Source organism: Larus michahellis, chromosome 1 (assembly GCF_964199755.1).
Source record: "Larus michahellis chromosome 1, bLarMic1.1, whole genome shotgun sequence".
NCBI lineage: Eukaryota > Metazoa > Chordata > Aves > Charadriiformes > Laridae > Larus > Larus michahellis.
Genome location: NC_133896.1, coordinates 93,298,271 through 93,323,581, shown reverse-complemented (window position 1 = coordinate 93,323,581; position 25,311 = coordinate 93,298,271). Strand labels below are relative to the sequence as shown.

The following is a 25,311-nucleotide window of genomic DNA, read 5'->3' as shown; positions in this document are numbered from 1 at the left end:
TATGTCTCAGGAGAACAAGTTTTCAGCTTTCCATTTGTAGGCAAAGCTGCTGCAATCCAGACACAGCTCTTGGACATTCATGCAATGCATTTTGGTTATGATGAGCCCAAAGGCTGAGCAGTGGGTGCACCTATATGATGAGCTCAAAAGCTGAGCAGTGGGCTGCAACTATTTTAGGAGAAAGAGTGGGTGGTATTCTCCTCCTCCTCCTCCCTTGCCAGGACTAGGAACAGAGTCCCAATCTCAGTTCCCATATGGCCCAGCCTTACTGTAAGCTGTGATTGGCAGTAGATTGAGCTGTGGCTTTCCTCTTGAGCAGCTGTGCCGTGTGAGGATGTGTAGCCTTGGAGTGACTGTTCCCTATGTGGACTGTATCTGAGGGGTGATGAGTTAAAAAAAAAAAAAAAAAAATTACCCTTAGTGAATTGGTGAGAGAGACTGTGTGCCACCATAGAGGCTTGCTAACATCATTACCCTTTCTTCTTTCATGACTGCAGTTGGGAAAAAGTTGACTGACCTAAGGGAAGAGTGGAATCAACACTAGCAAGAAGAACAGAAGTCTTTCAATTAGATGCCTTAAACTTTGTGACCCTCTAGTAGAGACCAAGCGTCTTTTCCAGCTCAAAGAGCGTGATGCATTTGGGTTCCTCTGTCCCTTAGTGAATGGGCCTCTTAGGTGTGGATGGTACTTGCTTTGCTCTAGGCAAGGAGCCAGAACTGGAATTCACCCATTCCTCTGGGATTGTGCGATGAGTCACTTGCTCAGACTAAAGCCATCTGTCGTAGCTGCAGGGAAACTACACAAGGCAACCTGGTTTAATAAGTGGCAGTGATCAAATCTGTGTTTACTGTTCTCTGCTGCTTCACATGCAAATGTAGGTCCCACTCCAGCAGCACACCTGTCTATTGGCTTCTTGGCTTATTTTGAGCTTCATGCATACAAGTCTTTAGGCTGGAACCTAACTACCTCAAGTATTCCCTTGCCCTCCTGTACGTCTTCTCCATAATGTCAGTCTTGGCTCCAGCCCAAATTTCAGCCCACAGCTATACCATGCACGCAGTAAATCTTTAGTCTCCTGTTTGGAGTTGGCCGAACCTGAGCTATAATAGGGGAACAGGTTAGGTTCTGTCTTCCTTAATGCTGAGTGGAAGCCCACCATATTAGCTACAAAGATGCAGGTAAAAAACAAATAAATTGAGGAGGCTACAAATGTTTGAACAGGAAGATCTCCTAAGGTCAGTAGAGCTCCTGTTATTGCAGGATCACTGGGGCCTGAACACTGTTGCTTTTTGGTTGCTGGCTCTAGTCTGTTCACCACAGGACACTGGAAGGGCCTCAGTACACCATTTCTGGAGCCTAATATTAAATTCCTTATAAGGCAGAAATGTAGGCACAATGTCAAATCAAGAAAAATCAAAGCAAGTAATAGTATATGATATCTGAAGCCCAGCAAGGTTCAACAGAATCCTTTTGAAATAACTTTTGTATGTATAATTTATCTTTTTTAAAGAAAAAAACCCCAACCCCAGGAGATGACAGTGTAGGCAATGTAGAGCACACAGCACTTGGAATGCTCTTGCTGCTTCTCAGTGGGGTCTCTTGGCCATTCCTCACCCTGCCCAGAGTCATGCTGAAAGCTCTTGTTTACAGGAGAAAGCAAAAGTAAACAGAGAGAAATGATGTGGGGAATATGCTGAAAACACAAGCTTGACTGTCGTTCTCTGCAGCAGAAAATACAGTCTTGAAGGCTTTGATTCTGACAAAAATGGGATATCTGAAGACAAGAAGGCCAACAGCATCCTGGCCTGTATCAGGAACAGTGTGGTGAGTAGGACTAGGGAAGTGATAGTCCCCCTATACTCGGCACCGGTGAGGCTTCACCTCGAGTACTTTGTCCAGTTTTGGGCCCCACACCACAAAAAAGACGTTGAGACGCTGGAGTGGGTCCAGAGAAGGGCAATGAAGGTGGTGAGGGGTCTGGAGAATAAGTCTTATGAGGAGCAACTGAGGGAACTGGGGTTGTTTAGCCTGGAGAAAAGGAGGCTGAGGGGGAGGCTTTATCACTCTATACAACTACCTGAAAGTAGGTTGTAGAGAGGTGGGGGTCGATTTCTTCTCCCAAGGAACAGGCGACAGGACAAGAGGAAATGGCCTCAAGTTGCACCAGGGGAGGTTTAGACTGGATATTAGGAAAAATGTTTGCACTGAAAGAGTTATTAAGTATTGGAACAGGCTGCCCAGGGAAGTGGTTGAGGCACCATCCCTGGAGGTATTTAAAAGACAGGTAGACATAGTGCTTAGAGATATAGTTTAGTGATGGTGTTTGGCAGAGTTAGGTTGATGGTTGGACTAGATAGTCTGAAAGGTCCCTTCCAACCTAGGCAATTCTATGATTCTATGAAAGAATGGTATGGTATGTGGCGTTGCTTTGAGCTGGGGATGGGATCATGTGTCCACCTGAGATCCCTTCATTATTCTTTTATCCCCTTAAATTATTCTTTGGCTTTCTGTGATTTTGTTCTTTGTGGATTTCCCTCCCTAGGGGGGCAAAAGAGAGTACATCTTGAAGGAGGCCATTGGTTTGCAGGCTTCAGGAAAAAAGCCTGAGAGGTCTGCTCTGGTTTCTTACAGGGTGGCCCACAGACCTTCAGATGGTTACTTCAGCGCTGGCAAGAATTTTATTTTGATTTCTAATGTGTAAGCTAATACTGTCAAGCCCGATCACTTGTCATTGAAATAAAGCATCTCCTTTGAATTTGGATGTCGTTCTAAACCTTAAAATGACTCTCTCCTTGTTGGCTGTGCTGCTGTTTAAAATCAAAGCCGATCAGGTTTTGTTGTTCCCCCTGCCACCACATCCCCACCCCCCAACATCTTTAGGTTAAAAAAGAAAAAATGTTCTGAATAAGAGTAACTTTGTCAAAATGTCTCTCCTCAGTTTGAAATCTTTCCAAGAACAGCACAGCAATTTATAATACAAACATTTACATTGTAAGTGGAGGCTGTGATGTCCTTAAATAACTTGTGCAAAAGTTGTTGGGTAGGAAGGTATGCTTTTCCTATACAGACCTCATCTACTCTTTCAGGGCATATTTAGGGAATGAAAGTGCAGCCTGTAAAAGCTGTATTGCAAGGGTGTGCCATCTGCTCGGCTTGAGAATATAGTTTAGTACGTTTGCATAAGCAAACATTATTTCCTGCTGTGTATACTTAGAGGAACACAGAGGATTTCAGAAACAGCCTTCCTTACTTTCTTTATGCTGATGTTTTTCTTTGGGCATAGAAATAGCTACTTCAGTGTGGTTTAAAACAGATGAACAATGCTTTGGGGGGAAAATAAAAAGATAATAAGAAAACACGTGGGATACATAATTCAATCCACATCTGAAGTGTCACTGAGACGAAGAACTTGGGAGCCAACAAAGAACCAGATATTTGTGTTGTGACAGCAATCCCTGGAGTTACTGCTGTGAGCTTGGGGCGGCAGCAAATTTGGAAATGTTATAAACCCTCTTGTTTCAAGGGTTGCCCTAGCCCAGAGTTCCAGCTGCTGTGGGTTAGAAAGATGCTATTTATTAGTGAGTAGTTTGTTCCTTAACTGGCTAGTTAAAAAAATATTATTTCTTTGTTTATTTTTACTGTCTTCCTGAAGTCTGAGGGTGGTCTGAAACAGGTACCCATTTCATCTAGCATGGCAACTCCCTTTTGTTTGTGGCTGTCCTGGAGACTCCCTAGTGACATTGGTTAGACGACAAAATTTCAAAAAAGGAAAAAGATAAATATTAACATGCTTTGTATTTGTCTTACTTCTATTTATGCTGCACAGATACTGTTGCAAACAAGTGAACTCATGGGAATGACCATGGCAGACTGTAAGTCCACACAGCATATTTGTATGGAGTGGAACTTTTAAATGAAAAATACTAATCCTGGAACAATTACATTAATGTGACTGCGACTGCGCTTGACATACACAGAGTCTGTTGCTGAGTTATGCTGCTTTGGAAATTTAATACTCCTGGCAGAAATGCTGGAAGAAAACTGTGGGCCAAGGCTATTTGACAGATTGCTTTTGGCAATTAAAACTTATTGACGTTGGGGCACAAAGTCAGACAGAGAAAGGCTGAAAGGGAATGCTCCTCTGAGCTCTGCTTTTTTTGTTGTCCCACAGGAGTGGTGCTCATATCTCATAGGAGGGAAGGAAAGCAGTTCTGTAATGCCTGTCACTGTCTCATAACTGTTTTCCTTCAGGGTCTCAGCTTCCCCCTGCTGTGTTTTCAGTGGGAAGAGCAGCCGAATTTGGTGCTGGCAGGTATGTGCTTTATTCACTGCCTCAATTGCTCTAGCCCATCCAACTGAATCCTACTTCACTTAATTTCAGGGTTTATATAAAAATGAAGCACCTCTTTCTTGTGCAACAGCAGACAGCAGCAATTCAGTGGCTTTTGTAGATGTATCCTGTTCTGAGACCTTCCATTATAACTAGCAGCCTGTGTGTTTGCTTGCCGGATATGTTCCCTGCCCACTGGCTTGGCTTGGTGCCTTGTTAGGCCCACAACCAAGTGCCGTCACAACGTGGACTGATAAACCGCAACAGTCTTGCAAGGAGCAGCTTGCATGTGGGTGCGGCAGAGAACGTGGCAAAGCCCTGGTGTGATTCGAAGGTTTTGCTTAGCATGAGATGGTGGAAAGGAATCCACAGTAATGCTCTTGAAAACCTTTGCTTGCAGCTGAAATTGTTGTTGCAACCTCCTGCCTGCCTTTAAATTCACATCCCTACAGTCTTAAACTGTGTAATCTCTGTGGGAAATGCAGACTTAATAATCAGTCCAAGGACTGTTTCATGTCAACAAGAGCCTGGTTTATTTTGCTTAATGTTTGCGGCCATGTTGCCCCTGTTCAGCTGTGTGAATTTGTGACCGGCTCCTTCTGCCTGTTCCCGTCCAGAGAGTGGAATTCAGATGCACTTTTTTATTTCTTTCCTCTTTTTTTCTTTTTTTTTTTTCTTTATCCCCCTGTCTCCAGGGTGGTGACAGAACTGAAGTACAAATATTTGTCTTTCCTGGTCTAACACATTTTTATATAGTGCTGAGAGCTCTCTCTTTATTCAGCTGTCTAACTGCTCTGTCCACCTTGAAATACAGAAAAAAGCTCAAGGTCAGTCATCTGAGAAACAAAACTGGCATGAGCTTGGTTGGTGAATAGAGATGCACATGGCAGAGGTGTTGGAATGGAAAGGAATGGGAGGAGCAGAAGTCTCTAAAGCAGTCCTGACCCTGCCTCAGCTTTGCAGTGCGGAAGGCAGCAGCGTGGTTGTTGCTGACAAACAGTGCAGGATCTGGCTGTCAAAGGGAGTATTTGGTACACAAGGTTGTTTCCCAAGATCCAGCCTGGACTGTTCCACCTCAAACCTAACTGCAGGTATCCATCCGCGTGAAGCAAGGATTTCAGCTTGGAATGTACAGGTGAAATCTAGCACTGTGTTATAGTACCAGTGTAGACAGCCTTCTTATGTGTGTATAAGGAAGGGGAAGGGAGAGGTGCAACTTGTTTTCTGCAGTGCTGGAAACAGTCTGCTTCCAAGTGAAACACCTCAGCAGTGGTGGCATTGCAGGAGTGTCAGCAGCCTGGTTGACTCTCTTACTGCCCGGGCAAAACTTCCTTCTCATCTCACCAAGGCTGAGTGGGGGTGGATGATGAGGAGGCTCATAGTCTTCTGCTCTTGTGTGTGTGATTATTATTATTTTAAATGAAAACTGTGCTTTTTAGCTAGAGTCCCTCTTGTCTCTACATGTGACATAGGTAGGACCTTATTTCTGTGTTTGGAGGGAGGATTGTATGTGATGGGAGCAGTGGTTCTGTAGCAGGGAGGGTGTGTATGTCGTCTATATCAAGGCAACGGAATCTAGAAGCAAAACATGAATTAAAAGTTTAAGGTAGGTTAATTGTAACATAGCCTGAAAAAGCACAAACATCAGTTCATAGGTGCTATATTGTTATCCCTGTCCCTTATGCTTCTGACAGACAGTTCACCCTGCCAGGCAAAATGGCTTCCTCCAAGACACTAATTAGGGCTCCTTCCACTCTGTAGCACAAAATCAGAGTGTGATTGACAGCAAATGAGAGAAACCCTGCTTGCAGTAAATGTTAATCCTTTCTCTGCTCTCCCAAGCTTCCTTATAGTTGCACGTAGGTGCTGCTGAACTTTGTTGCTCTGATATCCCCAAGCTTATTTGCAAGTGGTGGGGAGGGTCTGAAGGGACCATTAGTTGGGAACTCCTTGCACAGGTTTGACCCACCAGCAAATCCCACCTGTTTTATTGCTGTGTTTTGGAGGAATGAATAGCTATTATGTCAGGCAGAGGCCCACCATACATTGTGCTGCTGGGAGCTGCTGCTATATTTCTGAGACTTGTGAGTGCAGAATGGAGCTGCATCCTTGGGGTGGGATCTGGCCCTTCCACTGGAGGTGCAGGATCTGCCCACAAGAGGCCCTGTGTTGCTGTGGTGACAGCCGCAGGGTAAATAACTAGATGGGCTGGAATCTCAGTTGCCATCTGTCCAACTTCTTAATCACTGTTTTTTTTTTCCCTTGGATTTTATTATAAAGTTTTTGGTGGAGTTAGGTAGTGTGGTGCTCATGGTTGCTCTTCCTACATCTGCACATAGCGCAGATCAGAGGTATTCACTGCAAGTGAATTGTTAATATATTGAGGTAAAATAAAAAGTACACTGGAGTCTTCTTAATGAGCTGCTCTGTAAATGTGGATTCTGATGTTCCTCTCTGTCTGAAACACCTATTTTTGAGTGTGGCTTGGGAAGCAGCTTTGCCTGTGGACAGTGCAGAGAGAAAGGTGAGAGGAATGAAAGGTGTGTAATGGAATCACACCTGTGAGCCCATACTTATTGCAGAGGTGGTCCTGCCTCGATGCAGCTGGATGTTGCTCCATATTGTCAGACCTAAGAGAACTCAAGGCACTTGAATATGGGCTTTTATGGGAACATGGCAAAGGAGCTCTAACCAGCTGTTACAGGGAGCAAACACAGAGCACTGAACACAAGGAAGGTGGAGAGAAATGATGTATGGTGGTAATATAGAATACGCTGCTTCTTATGTGTGTAAGAAATTAGAGTAAGTGCTTAGATTTCAAGGAATATTGAGTCTTGAGAATCTTGCTTCCATCCTCCTGGTAATCATGTTTCTTACTAGTATAACACTAGCAATATTATAAGATAACAGAAATAGCAGCAAAGCTGACTAATTGTTGTGGATGGTGAATGCTAAGCTTAGTTTTGTGGAGAGGGGGAAACCAAATGAGAGGTCTAACTGCTGGATAACAGCAGAGGGAAGGGACCTTCTCTCCCTCTTGGGCTTTTCTCCATCACAGCGTTAATCGCTAAAGCTCATGTTTCCCAGCCCTTGCCCTTCTCTGGGATAGATGGGAAAAAGTTTTTGTTTTGTTTTACTTTTACTATGAGGTTGGTCAAACACTATAACAGGTTGTCCCGAGAGGTTGTGGAGTCTCCACCCATGGAGATATCCAAAACCTGACTCAGCAACGGGTTCTAGGTGACCCTGCTTGAGCAGTGGGTTTGGACTAGATGATCTCCAGAGGTCCCTTCCAATCTCAACCATTCTGGGATTCTGTGATTTATAGCAATGTCCTTTTGAGAGGTCCTTTATGATTGAGCTTTATACCATGGTAGGCACTAAACATGTAAGTAGCCTGCGCCTTCGCCTTTGTGGTGAAGAGGTGCCACAGGGGCAGTGATTAAACCTTTCTTGTTGTAGGGTGTGGGCTGCAGGATTTGCCTCTTGGCCTAGATGCAGAGCAGAAATCCTAGTCCTGAATGTTTGCTCTGTGGCAGCTGTTGCCCAGGGAAATGCTGCAGCTCTTCTCTGGCATAAGGGTGCAAGAGGCACAGGTAAGCCATGCACTTAGTATCCTGCAAGACTCATTTTGCACAAGCTTTGGTCATCAGTATCAAAGATTAGGCTAGACAGAGGTGTCATCTTGGGGAGGTCAGTTCCACTAATTTTATAATAACCTTGGGATCAGTAATTCATGTAATTGCATGAACAAAATGACTCCGAGGTCTGTCTGCAAAGACTGAAGCTTTGAGGACCACTGGGGTTTTAAAAACAGGCTAAGGTCTCCAGGTGAGATATCAGCAGAGCATTAAAGAGGAGAAGACAAAGATGCTTCAGTGCTGCCCAGAAGAGATGCTACAGATCTGTCATTTGGAGAGCAGAAATGTTGTTGGGCAACTGCTAGAAGAGTCAGAGGGATGTTGCTTGGAGGTGGGGAAAGGGGACTGCACCTCAAGTACTGCAAATGAGGCAGCCTCTTGGCCATTCAGTACTGCAGCAGGAGGGTGACAGAGCTGTGTGCTGCGAGCTGCAAGCCCTGTCCCTCTTAACCCGGTGTTTGTGAGGGTCATGCAGTAGAAACTGTACAGGGAGCAGACCTCAGGCTTTGAATGTCTCAGTCACTCTTTGCCCTCAGTTGAGCTCCAAACCTGATGCCTGAGGCCCTCTGCCTCTTTTTGCACACTTGAGCCTCAGCATCTGTAAAATGGAGATGGTTACTGCTGTGGGCATATAGCATTTCATTGCAAAATCAAGAGGTCTTTCAGTAGTTGTACATTAACTATATGGGGGCAGCTAAAACACACAAGAATCTTTGGTTACCTGGGCAGGCTCTGCAGGCACCTGAAGTGGCAGTTGTCACAGCAGCGGGTCTGCCTGAAAATAGGTGATCAGTCCGTAACAGAATGAATTAATCTTGGCATTGTTTATTATTAGTCACGGAAACATCTAATAGCCTTGAATTCATAACCGCCCCCTCCCCTCCCAGCTTCTTTCCTTAAAGAAAACTTGACTGCTCTTAGGCTAGTAGAGCATCTAATCAGGAAGAGCCTTGAGATATCAAAAAAAGATATGCTCGGTGCTTTCACCTATAGGCTAAGGATAGAGAAGGAAGTATCAGTGTTGACAGCAAAGAGGAGGCAATTTGTAACCCTGTGCACATAAGGGTAGTAGCTCTTGCTCAGGGACATTGCAGCCACCCGGTGTGAGGAGCAGCAGGAGCTCAAACTGGGATGTGGAGTAGCAACAGAAGGCCTGTGCTGAGTAGGGCCTTGACTGCGTCCAGCTTGCAAAGTTTTTCAGATGCATTATTGCCCCTGCAGCTATGGTCTTCATTATCTTTCCTTTTGCAGGAAATGAAAATGCTAAATCTTCTGGCTAGATTCAGCAATTAACGTTAAGGCTAGCAGGAGGGTGTCAGGGTGAAAATGTGTGTGAATGGAGCGCCAATGAGTCACTGTATGAGAAGTTTAACTGTTGGGCTTGTCCAGGAAGTTCTTACAGAGGTGGCTTTGTCTTGTAAAAGAAGGGAGGAGAGTTTTGCTCTACAGAGTTGCCTTGGGCAGTCACAAAGCTGCAAAGCTTTCACACCTGGAGTTCTATGTCTCCACACTACAAGAAATGTATGGGTTTAGTGGACCGAGTCCAGTGCAGGGTCATAAAGATGATTAAGAGATTGGAGCACATTTCATATGAGAAGAGGCTGAGAGAGCTGGGACTGTTGAGCCTGGAGCAGTGAAGGCTCATAGAATGGTTTGGGTTGGAAAGGGACTGTAAAGATGATCTAGTTCCAACCCCCCTGCCATGGCAGGGATCTCATCAATGTGTATTTCTCAGGGGAGTGTATATGTGTATAAATGCATGGTGGGAGTGAATGAAGAGGAGGCGGCCAGGTTCTTCTCAGTGATGCCCAGTGACAGGACAAGAGGCAACGGGCGCAAACTGAAACACAAGAAATTCCATCTGACCACAGGAAAAGACTCTCTGTTTTTTTGGTTGGGTTTTTTTGTTTGTCTTTTTTCTACCCTTCTCTGAGGGCAGTCAAAAACTGAAACGTGTTACCTGAGAGGTTCTGGAGTCTGTCTGTGGAGATATTGAGAACATGACTGAGCTCTAAGCAACCAGCTCCAGCTCACCAGATGACCTTGCTTGAGCAGGGGGCTTGGACTAGGTGATCTTGAGAGATTGCTTCCAACCACAACAATTTTGTGACTCTGAAAACAAACCTATTTCTGGGCTTTCCAGAATGGGAGATGAAGAAATATATATGGCACAAAGAAAGTAAGAGCTATGTTCTGTAGAAAATGCAGTCAGACAAATTCAGATGCTGTGTGAGGAGAAGGCTGTTGGGCAGTGACTCCTCACTTACAGTTGTAGTTTGTCTTCTTTCTGCCCAAGTGCTTTTTTCCGTTCTGATGGTCCCGCATGAGTTCTTCCAGGCTGCTGCATAAAATAGGACTCAATGTGGTATAAATTTCACCAGTGTGAAACAGGCTGTCTTCAGAAAGAGTCTTGGAGGAGCCACCAAATCTGAAGACACAGAAATGAATCTTCCATTATCAAATGGCCATTTTTTTTGTCAGCAAAGATTTGAAAAGATTTCAGCCTTTACGTGCTCCTTAAAAACATCATCCATGGGGAAGGAGCAGAGATGCCAAGAAGTAAATGAACAGGGGGTGTCAAGTGGACCTAGGAAATGTAACAGGCCTGTAAACTGCGGGTGGAGGGTTTATTCTCCTCATGGAGATGAATCAATACTTGGATCTCTGAAGATCTTGCTTGCCATCACTGTCACTTATTGGATTAGTTGAAATAAATGTGGCGTGCCAGATGATCGCCAAAACCCTGAGAGCATATCAAATTGGGCGGGTAGGAATTCAAACAGTGCTGAAGTTGGAAGTATCATTTGCTGCCTTCCTTCCAGAGCAATTCCAGTTTCTTACATGTAACAAAGATGTGTCTTGGTCCTGCTTTTGCTCTGCTCATCCCTGCCTCTGTAGCAAGCTGAGATAGAATATACGTGCATGCGTGAGTTTTCAGGGGTGTGGGTTCTCTTAGGCTACCATCTACTGAGGCCACCTCGGTGACTCAGATTATTTGTCCCACCTGATACTGCAGTTTTCAGTTTCCTGAAGCATCTTCTAGTGCTGTTTTAGAAGGCAATAGCACATCTCAAATGACCCTTTGGCAGGGGTCTTGCAAAGTTCCCTTAGTGGTAAGGATGCAATGACAAACCTCAATACCTTGCAAACTTCGTTGTGGAGAAAAATCCTTCCCTTTTGAAGAGGACCCACAGAACTCTGACTTGTCTGGTGAATATTAAGAAAGCATTTCCTTGCATCATAGGTAGAAGTGTTCAGGGATGTGGTCTTGGCATGGTATTCATATCAAAGTCTAGGCGCTCCACAAATTGGCCCAACAGACACTTAAGATTTCATAAAATGTCTAGCAAGGGTCTCAGACTATGAAATACTGGTATTAAAAATAGTTCTTCAGCCTTGTGTTGGCAGTGTAGTGCTTGTCTGCTTATGAAAGAGTATTTGATTACACAGCCATGGCTCTTCAAATAATACGCTATAGAATGCAGGTAGTGTGTATTCTTACCTGTGTAAGCCAAAAGGCATGAGAAAGTAGTAAAGCTGGAAAACACACTGCGCCACTGGAGGTAGATGACTTGCTGAGTATGCACTGTAACGCAATAGTGGGAAAAGCTGGGATTTCTAAGAGGTTTAAGGTTAAATCGTAGAATTATTCTTACTGTATCTTAATAGATATCAAAAGCTGTACTTTTTTGTGACAGAAACATATAGTGCTCTCCTGTGTCTTATAGGATACCTCAGAGCAGGGTCTTTCTGTCTGACTTTTTCTAAACAGCCTGTGAATTTCTGTTGGTGTTTTTCCTCTTATAATCAATATTGAAAATACTTACTTTGCTGAAAAGGAAGATCTAAGGTGGGAAGATGCATCGTTATCACTTGTATTCAACTTTAACTTCTGTGTCCAAAGCCTGGGCAAACTATAAAAGTAGTACTTTTTTTTTTTTTAATGCCACTCAGCATTAGTGTATACTTCAAACATCCATTACATTTCTTAAATTGAGAATTCAGAAGAAGCAGAAATGCAACTTTCTGAGTCTTCCAATGAATACAAATGAATCGTACTCATTTAAAGTAAACCTGACTATCTGCAACATATGCATAACCCATGTAGTTTCTGTATTCATGAAGTCAGCGCAGAAGAGAATTTCCCAATGTCCATCTTGCCTTTATGGGTAGTTGAGGATACATAACTCAGTAGTACATTTGCTGTGAGTCTGATGTGAGCTCCCTGTTGCACTGTGCTGATGCACCCAGCTCTGGGGGGTTCACAGGCTGATGTCCAAACAGAGACGGTGTACACCACTTCACCTGTGGAGGCGGGCTTGCTTTAACAGTTTCATAGGCAAAATTCTGCTGGACGTGTAGCTGGAATGCGTCCTTTCTGCAATGACAGTTGATTTCCCCACGGGGGGAGAATGGCTTCATGTACTCGCAAGAGCCTGGCTTGAACGTCCTCTCTTCATGCTCCTTGGATTTGTTTTCTTCTTCAGTTCCAATGCCAGTTCATTTCTTGCCACTTCTTACAGGGACTACAGCAAACACCTGCAAACAAGCAGAAGCTTGTTCAGCCCAGTCCGTGTTTCCCAGTTATACCAGCATGTGCTGGCTCAGCTGCCCCAGCTGAGCAAGGCAGCCACAGAGACTAAGGAAGCCGCAGAGTAACTTTCCAGAGCTGTCTGGTGGTGGTGGCCTATTGTGTTAATACCCTTCAGGTGTTACCTGTGAGTCTTGCTTTGTGATGATGTTTTTCTTAACTTGATTTTGGTACCCTACTGTGAAATTTATTTGGAAACAAAATTGCATATGTAGTTTTGGTGGTCAGAAGGAATAGTTGGAAGGGATGCCGAAAGAGTATTGCAAAGGTTTAGAACTCAGAAGGCAATGGAAAAAGATTCCAGTGTTTGCCCTTCTGTCTCAAAGGGGTTTTAAATAAATTATTTGTGGTGTTTTGTGTTGAAGACTATTTTTTTTCTTTTTTTTTTTTTTAAGGAATTGGTGGCTGTAGCCTCTATATTATAGCAACTATGTCAGGAAAGTTGATAATGATTATGGCCTTCAAGAAGGTGTTTTGTTCCACTAAACTAAACTCCCATGTAAGCCCAGAATCGCTAAAAAAGAATGAATAGGAAATTTTCTTTTAGACTTGTGATTGCAGATGCAAGCCCCTTTTCTGAACCTGGTGTCCTCAGAGTAAGCATAAGTTGCCATTTCAGGTAGCTGCCCTTCTGCTAACTTAACTCTATATGTTTTTCAGAAGGTGGCACCCCCTTCTGCATTTATTCTTCTTGGAGGGTATAAAGTTGAGATATCCATGAAAAGTCGTTCACTGATCTAGCGAGAGTCCATTCTAATTTTTCAGGATGTGGTGGGCTTAAAATGTGTGTGTCTTATCTACTTAATATGCTTTCATCAATTAAAGGCCTCTAATCAAATGGTATTTTCTCCTCTGAGTTATGCATTCTCACACCCTGTTTTCTTGAGCAATGCATGCAGGTCTGGAGAGGGAGCTGAACCATTTCCCTTTGGTGAAGACAAACTGCTTGCTTGCTTCTCAAAGCAAATAGTAAACTGAGGCCTTCTACACCACAACTATCCTACCTCTGCAACTGCATGGTGGCCAGATAATGTAAGGAGAAATTTTAGTTGCTGATGCAGTGGGCTGCATTAAAACCCTTGCTGACAAACCAAAGCAGCCTTCCTTGGCTGGTTAAGTGCAGTCAGCAGTGTATTGCTGTTTAGTTAGATGGGTTGTATATGGGTTATGGTCATCTCAGTATCATTTACAGCAGAATCACGTGCTAGCTGCTAACCTGCTTTTTCATCCCTAACTATTAATGTTATCTTCAGTCATCTTTGCGACTTTCCCAGTAACACTGTTTGGGTCGGATACATAAGAGTCCAAGTAAGAACATTCTCAGTTCTAGCCTTAGGGTATTTTGTATGTGTTTGCTTAATTTTGTAACAGAAGTTATTCAGGTTGCTCCCAATTGGGTAAGTGGAAGCTACTGAACTTTCTTCCTCTTATGTCTGCTGCATTGGTCCACTGTGTCTTGTCTGACAGTCACCTCTGACCTGGGGACAGGACTGTGATTCTGGATTAGATCTGAACAACCAGTCCAGTGACAAACACTGCTCATCTCCCTGTGCATATTATCAGCACCTAGGTCAGACCGAGGAAGGGGCCAGGCTTCTCTTGTTCTGTCTCTTCTGTCTTGTTCTTTGCTTTCAGCTAACACCTATCTGTGCTCTCCTTTCTCTTACCACAGGTAGATGCAGTGCGAGTATATGTGAACAGCAGCTCTGAAAACCTCCAATATCCTGTCCTGTTTGTAGTTCGCCAGCAGAAGGGAGTGCTGTCGTGGCAGGTCCCGCTAATTTTTCGAGGCCTGTAAGTACTGGAGTCTGTAACACACTTGTCTGCCAGCTGTATCCATCATCAGCCTTCCTCAAGTGCTAGATCTTACTACTTGTGTAGACTGCAGGGCTTGGTTGCAATTTGTGCTTGCTCACTGTCAGCTGAACATAGGAAGACCAGGATTTGGTAGGTAACCTCTTACTTAGCAGCCTGCTCTTGTCTCTTAGTTTCTCAAATAGGTACATGGAGTACCAGGAGGCTTGTCTGCTGAGGATCTGCCTGTGTCACTAGTCAGTGAATCTACCACATGGCATTGTTGTCGTTTGTGCAGTTGCTTACAGTATGTGCAAGTAGTTCTTGGGCTCTAGTTTGGAGCAGGAGTTGAACAAGCTCTCAAAAGAGCAGCCTAACTGTTGTGTTGCAGTGCATTTGGGGAATAAGTGCTCTCCTCTGTTTCTCACCCCAGGTATGCCTAAATTGAGTCTATTCTAGTTGGTGGTGGTTGTTTTGGGGTGTTTTTATGACAAATGATGCTACTGTGTAGCTTCAGCAACCTCATAGCTAATTAGGCTGCAAATGCTCAGACTTTGCAGGCACTTTAGACCATCTGGGGTGTGAAGCTTCATCCTGTGACTGAAGTCCTAGCATCAGGCAGTAGGTACTCTACACTGTCTTACCTCATCCAGGGGACGGTTACAGCAGTGGCTGTTCTGAGCTGTTGTTGCACGCTCTGCCTCCAGCAAATGGCAGATGTGCTAGATCTGCAGATGGTACAGGTGGCCTCAAGGGAAGTGAAATGCTGGGGATGGCCAGTCCCTTGTGCAGACCCCAAGAGGCAACAGAGATGGAGTTTGAACTCTGAATAAAAGACTGAATAGCCTTTCAGATTAGTATTTCAGTTATGCAAACAGGGGGAAAATTATGTAATTCTTTGAACTGCTGAACAACTTTTTAACCGTGTTCTCTCTCTCTCTTCCATCTGACTTTCCCTTCCCTTCCCTCCTTCCCCTGGCTGTTGTAGCTATCAGAGGACCTACAATTACCAAGAAGTGAGTCGGACCCTCTGTCCCTCTGAGCCAACACCTGAGACAGGACCCTCTGACCAGGTTATATTTGTGGACGTCGCTTCCATGGCACCATTTAATATTACATATGAGCTGCTAGTCACCAGGCTTGAGAACTTCCAACTTGAGTAAGCTGGGATGTGAGAATACAAGTGTAATTTCTTCATGTATCTGTTTTACAGGGATTTGGTCCATCTGCCTACTCTTCCCTTCTTTTTCCTTTCCAGGAAAAAAAAAGAGATTATGTTTTTCGTAGAACAGTTTGGGTTGGAAGAGACCTCTAAAGGTCATCTAGTCCAACCTCCCCTGCAATAAGCAGGGATGTTTTCAACTAGATCAGGTTGCTCAGAGCCCTGTCCAACATGGCCTTGAATGTTTACAGGGATGGGGCATCTGCCACCTCTCTGGGCAACCTGTTCCAGTGTCTCACCACCCTCATCGTTTCTTCCTTATACCTAGTTTGAATCTACCTTCTTTTAGTTTAAAACCATTACCCATTTTCTTTTGCTTAATATGAAGGTATTCTGCGTGTATTCCAACTCTGAAAGTTTTAGACATGCTGGTATTTCTTTTCTAGGACCAACAAAGCCTTTAACTTCACTGCCAGCCCTTCCCAGCCCCAGGTAAGGAAGAGTCCTATGTAGCGTTGCTTGTTATGTCTTACCACATCTAAATGATTGATGTGATCCTTTGTTAGAGATAGCAAAAGCCTTATATGACTAGCTCGTTTCCCTCTTAGGGTACAGGGAAACATCCTTACTGTTGAATTTTCTGTGGATATAGTGAAGAGGTAGGAGTCCCTCAACCCATCTAGGGGCATGTTTGGGTCCTCTTGCAAAGCAGTTAAGTGAACCAAAGACCATAGCTGGAGCAAATGAATGGTATCTGCAGTTCAGGAAATTCCAGAAATGTACAGAAGTCCAGAGGCTATTGGACTGCTGTACTTCATGGGAAGTGAGATGGTGTGCACTAGTGTCTTATTCCAGACAGCACTGGTTCAATTGTGCTGGCATGACTAGCCAAGATGGAGACTTTTCTGGAGAAAAATAAATATGTAAATAAGCTGTAAAGGTATAACAGAACTCAGGCTGTTATTCCTTGCTCAGGGCAGCAAGTCAAGTTGCAAGGTGATAAATGAAATGCCTGGTAAGTCTGGTTATTAGCTCAGAAGAGAGCGCATACATACAGCACATCCAGCTGAGCAGCCTTGTTAGAGCCCTGCAGATACTACAAGTCCTCTCTTGAATGAAAATGCTGTTGGCAGTAACTATAGTGATACAGGAGCTCATAGAGCTGGGAAAGGATGTAATTTACCCAGGCTGTCTGGTACTCCATTTTTGTTGTTGCTATCACTGTTAGTAACACACTTAATTTTAGGTTTCCTATTACCAGGCTTCCCAGCTAATATTTTTTGCTGTCAAATATCTTAAGCTGGTTTGCAGATACATGCAGTATTTTATACTACAGAAGCACAGGGAATCGTGGTGCTTCTTTATAAACCTTCCTTACTTAGGATCTTACAAATTGAATGTACACTGTTTAGGAGCTGGCCTGGAATTAACTTCGTAACCTTGGTCTGTATTTGTCACAGTTAATAATATGAGATTGGTGACTTTTAATTATAGGCCAGATGTAGAGAGTAGAAGATGGTAGATGCTTAATTGGTATAATGCTGAGGTTTTTGTAAATCAAAGTATTAAGTAGTCTGGCGAGCGGTAGTCAAAAACAGGCAATTCAAAAGCTAGATAAGTGTTGGAATAACACAAGGACTGGAAAAAGACAAGCGTAACAACTAAAGGAGTTGTCCTCCGGAACCCAGCTCATGCCTGAGGGCAGAAGGAGAAATTAGATATGCTCGCATAGGTCGGGAGTGTTGCCTGGATGCGTTTCTACCAGTCACAAGCTGTGCAGGAGAGAACTGTAGGTCTTAATGTCCCTTAAGTTAATTCTGTACTCTGGTATAAGTGTGGTTTAAAGAAAATTATAGAAGGGTCCTCATGGGTGACTTCCTTAAGGTTAACGCTTTCCAAGGGCAGTGCACCTGGGAAACTAAGGAGCTCAGACTGCCAGCGTTCTTGCTTGGCCGAGATAAAATGTGCTCTGTTGAAGAAACCTGCTTGGTGAGTTTTCAGTTTGAAAGGACTTGCGGTTTGAGGCAGCACTCCCTCCGCAGTGAAGGGACCCTGCTTGGAGGGGGTGGTGGGAATAAATGCTTTAATAAAAATGGACAAACTTGGAAAAAGCCTGGGTAATTTCTTACCTACCCCTGCCTTTCCAACTGGGGGCCCTACTTCCTGGGAAGGGGATAGGGAAGGGAAATCTGAAATGGCTGCCCTTTGCTCAGCACTAAGGTTTATGTGACATAAAGGGAGCTTGCCAGTTGGGAAAGTCTCAGGTAACATATTTAGAGCAGGAGCTTCAGTGGTTTCCTTTCCCATGAGCTATTCCTGCCCCAGGGCAGCAGCAGTGCTGCCAGGTGACCACAAGGAAGGGAAGAAGGTGGCTGGGAGCAGTCCTCAGCTTTGTGTCCCCTCTGCTGTGGGGTGAGGAGCCCATCAACCCCTTGTGGTAGCTCTGACTGTGAGCCTGAGCTCTTAGGTCTGGGCTCCAAGCAGGATGATGGGAGTCCTGCAACAAGCAGGCACAGAAATGCTACTTCTCCATCAGCTGGCAGGTGTAGTACATCAGACTTTTACTGAAAAAATATGCAAGTAATGATGTTGCCTGGGGCATCTCTTGCCCAAATCTGAAAAGGCCCTTTCTGGGACAGGGAAGGGCATTTCCTGACCCCACAGACTGTCCTGTGGGCCTGCTGAAAGCATGAAAGCACAAGAAACACCATTCCTTGCCCCCAGAGGAAAAGTAGGAACGTTGGCAGATGTTAGTATCTCCCAAATTTTTTCAGAGCTATAGCTGAATTATTTTCAAAGCTGAAGTGAGAAGTGAAAACCCCCATTACCCTTTGCCCTCAAAACCAAACAAAACCCAAAAGCCTAAATCTTACAACTAATATCAGGCATTTATTTATGAAACTCTTGACAGATTTACAACTGTTTAACCTAATACTTTCCACAATCTGTCTTTGAAGCAGTCCGTCTGAGATAAACTCCATGATATGTTCCATTTATAAAGTACAGCCAGCAGTATGGAAACATCTGGAAATTGCTCATAGCAACATAAAATGGAGTAGGGTATAAAATGAAGTCACCTTAGCTTGATCAGGTGGAAAAAAGCTTAAGGGGAACAGAAACTATGTTGTACCTTGCAAGTTGAAGATGACTGTGTCTAACAGCATGCTGTGCAAGGGGGAGAGTTGTCTGTACATATTTTATCCGCTCTTCTGTAGTGTAAGGTCCTAATATTTGAAATCTGAATTTTTATGAAAGCCCTCCACATCCAACCCCAAAGCACAGCTTGAGTTGTGCAGGTACCTTAGGGGGAGACTCGAAAGCTGCTGGCAAGGGTGATTTCTGTACCGTAACTCTCATACTCTGCTTTCTCCTCAGTATTTTCTGTACAAGTTTCCTCAGGATGTCGATTCAGTCATTATTAAAGTGGTGTCTGATGCAGTCTACCCATGCTCAGTTGTCTCTGTCCAGGATATCGTGGTAAGTCTAAGCAGAGAAGGGTAAGGAGCTACCTGCTGGAGCTCCGTGTCTTCCAGTGTGGGGCTCTCTGCCCCAACAGAGAGAAAAGCCCTAGTAAGGGCTTCATCCTAATGCGGTGGTGGTGGTGGGAGCCCCTGAAAGAGGAATGCAAACCTTGTGGGCACGGGGCAAAGATGGAGATGCTGAGTTCAAGCAGTTTGTACAGATTTTTGTTGCAAGTAGGTGAACAAGCTGTTCTCCTCCAGCCTGTCCATAGGACATTTGCTATGTTCCCCTCATGAGATTTAATACCCTGCTGCCCTGTGACATGGGTCTGTTTCTCTGCAGAGTGGTGTTGGTTGGGATGCTGGTGGCTGAGGGAGGGGGCAGCATGGGGAACTTCTACCTTGCAAACATGAGGTCTCTTCTTTCCAATTTGATTTCCTCTCTATGCAATTCCTCATTCCCTTTCCTGGGAAGGTGAGAACAGCTGTTCCCTGCCATGGAGGTTGACTGTTGCTTACAGCTGGGAAATAGCCACATATTTATCCTCCTTTCCCACCTCCCTGACTGATGCAGGGACCTGCAGTGTGGGAGCTGCAAGATGGCGACAGAGGTGCAAGATGCCTTGGCTGCTGTCTGTGAAGCCCTGGCAGTCACCTTTAATACCCGGGTGTGGAGAGAAATGGGTAACATCAATTCCTGCCCATATACCCATGTTTGAATGGTAGAAGGGCAGGAGGGAAGACTGTGACAGGTGAATTTTCAACCTGTCATGTACTAAGAGTAAGATGAGGGCAAGCACTTGGCATATAGTACAGCCTCCAAAGCATGTCACACAGCCAGTGTATAGCTGAGTGTATGCACTGCCCTTTGGGAATGGTGGAGTGATCATTCTGGCTGAATCCTCTTCTGGGATTAAACTGCAGCCTCTTGTGAGACTGCTGAGATCCATGATTGCAGGCTGCAACCAATGTCTTCAGAGCAGCTTTTCTGAATTCTGAATGGGTCCTGGTTGGTTTGTTCCCCTTGTCAACCCAAGCAGGGCCTTTTTCTGCTGCCCTGCACTATCTGATCTCCTGCTGGCTCCCTACAAAATTAGTTTTGACTTTGTGCCTGGTTTAACCCTTAGTTGTGTCTGTTTTAGTGCCCAGTGTATGACCTGGACCATAATGTGGAGTTCAACGGCGTTTACCAGTCTATGACAAAGCAGGCAGCTATAACAGTGCAGGTCAGATGCTGATTATTGTTATTATTATCATTATTATTGGTCTCAGTGTTGTGTGGTGGGTTGTTTTTTTCTCTAGTGGCTTGTCCTGTGAATCCCTAGTTTTATTTTGTTGATTCTGGTATGGCTGTGATCCTTTGTTTTTATTAGATAAACTGATATAAGAAGAGATTACCTTTCACTACAAAATCTTGCTTACGTTTGCTTAGGCAGGTGTGTTGTGTCTTAGGTGCTGAGGCTCTAGATCAGAGCGGCTGCAGTCAGATGTCTTCTGTTTGAACCTTGGCTCTTCTATCACTGAATGGTGGTAGTAGGGCCTTATAATCAGCAAAGCTTAGGTAGATGGTTTGCAGTAAGTAAAATAAATAAATGCATTGACATTGGTTTGCTTGTACTGGGGCACTGCTGTGCTGCATACTGGTGAACTCAGTCTGCGTATAGCCAGCAAGGATGTGGGGAGCAACCCCAGAAGCCAAGCTCTGTCCAGAACAGGCAGATCTCTGTAAAGCTGGTGGCTGTGTAGCAAATAAAACCTGGTATCTGGCCCTGTGGAGATCGTCATCATCTGCTTTGCATTGGGAGGGAGAGGCCGCTTCACTTCTCATGCATTCTGTCATCTTCTGTCCTCCTATGCAGAGAAAGGACTTCCCAGGTGAGCAGTTCTTTGTTGTATTTGTCATCAAGCCGGAGGATTATGCCTGTGGGGGTTCTGTGCCTTCCTCCATTCATGGTAAGTTGTGCTGGGAAGCAGATTTGGTTGCTGCATGCAGGTGGTGGAGCAGCAGGATTCCTTTGGAACCTTCCTGTGGGATGAAACAGGATGGTCATATAGCTCTAGCTTATCCAGGTAGCTGTGAGGAAGAGTGAAGTATAAACTTAATACTATTGTGTAGGTTAAAAGTCTTGATAAACCCTGGAAGTGGCTGTCTAGTACAGCACCTGGCTTGCTGGGTTTATATGCTCTTCTAAGGAGTCACGGTTGTCTTGGGAGATATTGGAGATACCCAAATAGTGCTGCTTACAGCTTTTTGTTGTGGGTTTGTTTTTTTCGTTTTGTTTTGTTTTTTCCCCTACTGCTGTATTATCCTCCTACCTGCATGGAGGCCCAGATGGCAGTTCCTGCAGAGAGCACCTTCTTCAACTGTTATCTTGGGATCTATGGGAGCCTCCCAATTTGGGGTGAGCAGGAAAAACTAGTGATTTTGGAGGAATAATTTTGAGATTCTTGTTCTAGTACCTTTCCCAGCCAGAAAACACTGTGTCCACCTCCTGGGCAGTGGTAAAAGCAAAGACTCCACCACTCATGTGGTGGGTGAAACTGGACTGGGGATGTAGCTGTCCCCATGACAAGCTGGAACCCATTTCAGACCAGGGACATTCCTATCCTCAAAGTTGTGTGGCTTCCTACCTGTACGAGAAGCAAGACTGCAACCAAGAGACATAACGGGCTCCCCCAATTCCCATCCTATAGAAGAATTGTCACCTTCCAGGTGTCTTTCTCTTATGCTAAAGCTGTCAGCAGAGCTGTACTGGCAGGGTGTGCTGAGCCCTGCTGAAACATAACAAGTTGCTAGTATGGCATCCTGCATGGAAGTGTTTTGCAAGCAGAGTTTTGGCCAAAGGCAAAAATGGTGTCCTGGTATTCGTAGTGACACAAACTGCCCTTTGGGGACCAGATGAATAGGAGATGAGATGCCTGTGCAATTTTGGGCATCCAGGCTTGAGCAATGTAGGGAAGACTCAGGCAGGGATTTCTAGTCTGAAATTGGGCTATGGATAGAAGGGGAAGGAGTACATATGGAAAAGGCTGTACATTGACAAGTCTGGGAAAGATTTAGAGCAAAACCACACACAGATTTTAGTGAAAAGCCACACCCTGGTGTTATTGAAAGTGCAGAGAACTGAGATAGGGGCCAGAGATCATTCGTGTTTGACTGTTTTTTACATTTGGTGTACACTTTGCATCTCACAGGGAATGTCAACCGTACCTGGAACCTGCAGCGGACGAAGAACCTTCAAGTGATGATTGTGCCCTCTATTAAAAGTCAGTGCCTTTGTGTAAAGCAATGAAGCTTTATGGGGGCACTTGTCAGTTCTGCGTAGGAGGGTATGGCTGGGCTGACAGCCCTCTGACTGGGATGGTGCAGAAAGCACCAGCAAAAGAGGCAAAACCATTGCAGCCCTGGTCCCTTCCAGGAGGTGTTGTGTGGCATAGGGTGGTCTCATGGGCACACCAGCTACCACTGAAGGTGAAGAAATGGGGAGAAGCCTCGCAACAAGTTCTGGTGATTCCTTTTGAAGAAAGCAGATAGGTCCTGAAGGACTGTTTGGGGCTGGGCATTGTCACCAGGTGGTATTGGGAAGAGCAGGACAGGAGTGCTTGCTCTGGGAGGGGCTCTACCTGCTCTGAGCTGACTGATGCCTTCTCTTTCCTCAGAATACGTTTATGTTCAGGCCATGTTCTTCAGTTTCCTGAGTTTCCTTTCCTTTTACCTGGGCTCAGTGGTAGTTGCTTTTGTGCACTACATCAGGTGAGTCGAGGGGTTTTACAAGAACAGCCTTTCTGTTTCTCTTCGTCCTCAGAGATGCCTCACCCTGCAGTGAATTTAGGGCAAATGGGGCAGCAAGCATCTGAACAGAGCAGCCAAACAAGTCAGTGACTACTGGGTGGGCTCCTATTGACCATTAGCCAGAAAACTTTTCTTCCTCTGCTGTGGTAGTCATTGGTGTCATATGATGGGTGACAGCTGGGAATTGTGATGGGGCCAGTCTGTGATATGGGGCGTCAGAGCATCGGGGAGCCAAGGTACTTCCCAAAGTGCTGGACACTTTGGGGCACGCTGGATCTGTCACTACAGCAATAAGTAGCAGTGACACAAATAGGGCCTTGGAGTCCCAAGGGTGTTGGTTTTCCTTCCTGACCTACCTCTCCTGCCTCATATCTTTATGCTTGGGCTTGTGTTGAGGGGAATATCTGCATTTGAGGTGAACTTGGGCACAGCTACCATGACAGGTTTCTCCTGGGGGCCGGGGAGCGGGAGAGGAGGACTGGAGTGGCAGGAAGGGCACAGCGACCTAAAAGGAAGATAAGATTTATTCCTGTAGGGTAAGTAACTGCTAGCACAGGATGAGAGCCTTGGTGGGGCAGTGGGCTGGTGCTTTTAAGGTGCTGGGGATGGTGGACTTTGGGATCTGTCAATGCTGCCTGTGTAGGCAGTAACAATGGTTAAACAAATCCTTTGTCCAAACCGTGGAGGCTTGAGAGTATGGAGGTCCCTTCCCCTACTGTGCAAAGGTTGGCATGAGAAGAGCCATATAAATTTTTCAGAAAATAGCAGGTTGGTTTTGTGGGAACCACATTTATCATCCAGCTCCTCAGGCTGAATGTGGCAGTTTCCAGCTGCTTCAGAAGAGGGGATCTTCTAAGTTTGATGTTCTGAAACAAAACAATTTCAAGATGGGAGCATGACGTAACTTCAAGACACATCCATGAAACAACCTTTCATTGGAACAATTCGATGAAATTGCTTAATTGTGTGTGGTCTTTGTTGTTTTTTCTTTGTTGTAAGCATATGGTTTTTTTTCTTACTCGCCTCAGCTTGGCACCTGCATTGAAGGAGGTGGTATTGGCTTCTTAAGCATCGAGCTGACGTGTGTCTCTAGCTCCTGCTACCCTTTCAGTAGATTCTTATGTGCTTGGTATCCTGAGCAATGGAGTTTGGTTTAGGAAGGTTATGTGAGAGTCTCTCCCAACATGCAGTGCAGGATGGGACAGTCATGTAACTGGTTGTCCTGCCTCTGGTGGATAATTAAGCAGGGGGGAAACCCACTCCATTGCTTTGGAAATTGGAGAGGTGAACAGCAAGCAGTCACGGCTGAGCCATGCCTAGTCCAAACAGTATTTTGTTTGTTTGTTTCTTTTCGTTGCATTTTTGTTTGCTTGTTTTTTTTTTTACCTGTTGATGTTCTAGATGATCCTGCCATGGCTGGCAGGTGATGGGGTTTGATGGCTATCTCATTAATGCTGCCTACTCTTTTTCAGAGTTCGGAGGAAGGCTTCGGCTGGAAGATTGAGTCCTGAGGATGGTAAGGTCTCTCTTCTGTTGTGTGACAGCTTTAAGTGAACAGCACAGGTCCCAGGCCAGTCAAGGGACAGACTGTTAGTCGAGTACCTTCTGGCACTTCAAGCTGCCTTCCTTGTACATGTACAACATTGTCTCTGGTGCTGATGAAAGATGTTAGAGCTTCCTCTCTGCCCTCACAAGAGAGGGTGTTTGCAGCAGGCTCGCTTGAACCTGGTTCTGACACCTGCCCTGAGGAGCTGGCGTTTAGAGGGGTGGAGGAAGGGCAAGCCTTGGCTAGACCTGGCTACAGGCTAATGTTATTTCTGCCAGATCTGTTCATTTCTAAACAAGGCACTCTGAGTTTGTCAACTCTTATGCTTCAAGATTTCCTCTGCCTGGTTTAAGCATGGGATCTCTAATTTTTTAATTTAATTTAAATTTTAATTTGTTTTTAACTGGGATCTGCAGAAAAATCGAGTGTATGAATGACTAACACATTTAGGTAGTGGTGTTTGTGTTATTTACTCTGGTATTGGATTCAGTTTACTTTATGCTCCACCCATATTTCAACATACTGCAGATTTCTGCATTATAAAAACATAGCTGCATCTAAAAGGCTATCAGTGAAAGATGGAAATTTTTGTCATGCGGATGGGAGCGGGAGGGGGAGGCACTGGGAGTTTCTGCTTTCTGGAGAAGTGTGGGAGGTTGGCCGTGTCATTTTGTTTAAATATTTAGTGCCTGCAAAGTGGTTCAAAGCATTGGTCTGAGGATAAAGGCATCATCATTTGTACCTCTTTCCTGGGGAAAGGGAGGATGTTATGTTTTGTCAGCATTCAAAGGTTCTTGGTATGTTCCCTTTTTTTTCAGTTCCCAGCTTCTTCAGCCTCTCCAGTCTGTTACATACCACCAGATAAGCATGCTAGTATAACTGAGCTGTGCTTAAAGGATCAGCAGTGGAACTTTACTCTGACCTGGCATTACTTGGGTTAATATTTCTGCCAAGGACCTGGGGTCATGTGGCTTCTTCAGCCACTGTGATCC

General features: G+C 44.8%; 1 protein-coding gene across 6 annotated transcripts in view; it reads left to right on the top strand.

Moving 5' to 3' along the window:
* Positions 1-25,311, top strand: part of SIDT1 (SID1 transmembrane family member 1) — a 50,896-nt gene that overhangs the window by 5,015 nt on the left and 20,570 nt on the right. For 5 of the 6 annotated variants that reach the window (XM_074593413.1, XM_074593412.1, XM_074593416.1 and 2 more), the window contains exons 2-10: positions 14,236-14,357; positions 15,346-15,516; positions 15,966-16,011; positions 18,895-18,996; positions 20,123-20,206; positions 20,840-20,933; positions 22,176-22,247; positions 22,641-22,734; positions 24,246-24,289. In XM_074593413.1, the coding sequence (XP_074449514.1) occupies positions 14,236-14,357; positions 15,346-15,516; positions 15,966-16,011; positions 18,895-18,996; positions 20,123-20,206; positions 20,840-20,933; positions 22,176-22,247; positions 22,641-22,734; positions 24,246-24,289 (829 nt within the window). Of the gene's footprint in view, positions 1-14,235; positions 14,358-15,345; positions 15,529-15,965; positions 16,012-18,894; positions 18,997-20,122; positions 20,207-20,839; positions 20,934-22,175; positions 22,248-22,640; positions 22,735-24,245; positions 24,290-25,311 lie in introns of those variants that run through there. The other variant, XM_074593417.1, reaches the window with a different exon arrangement.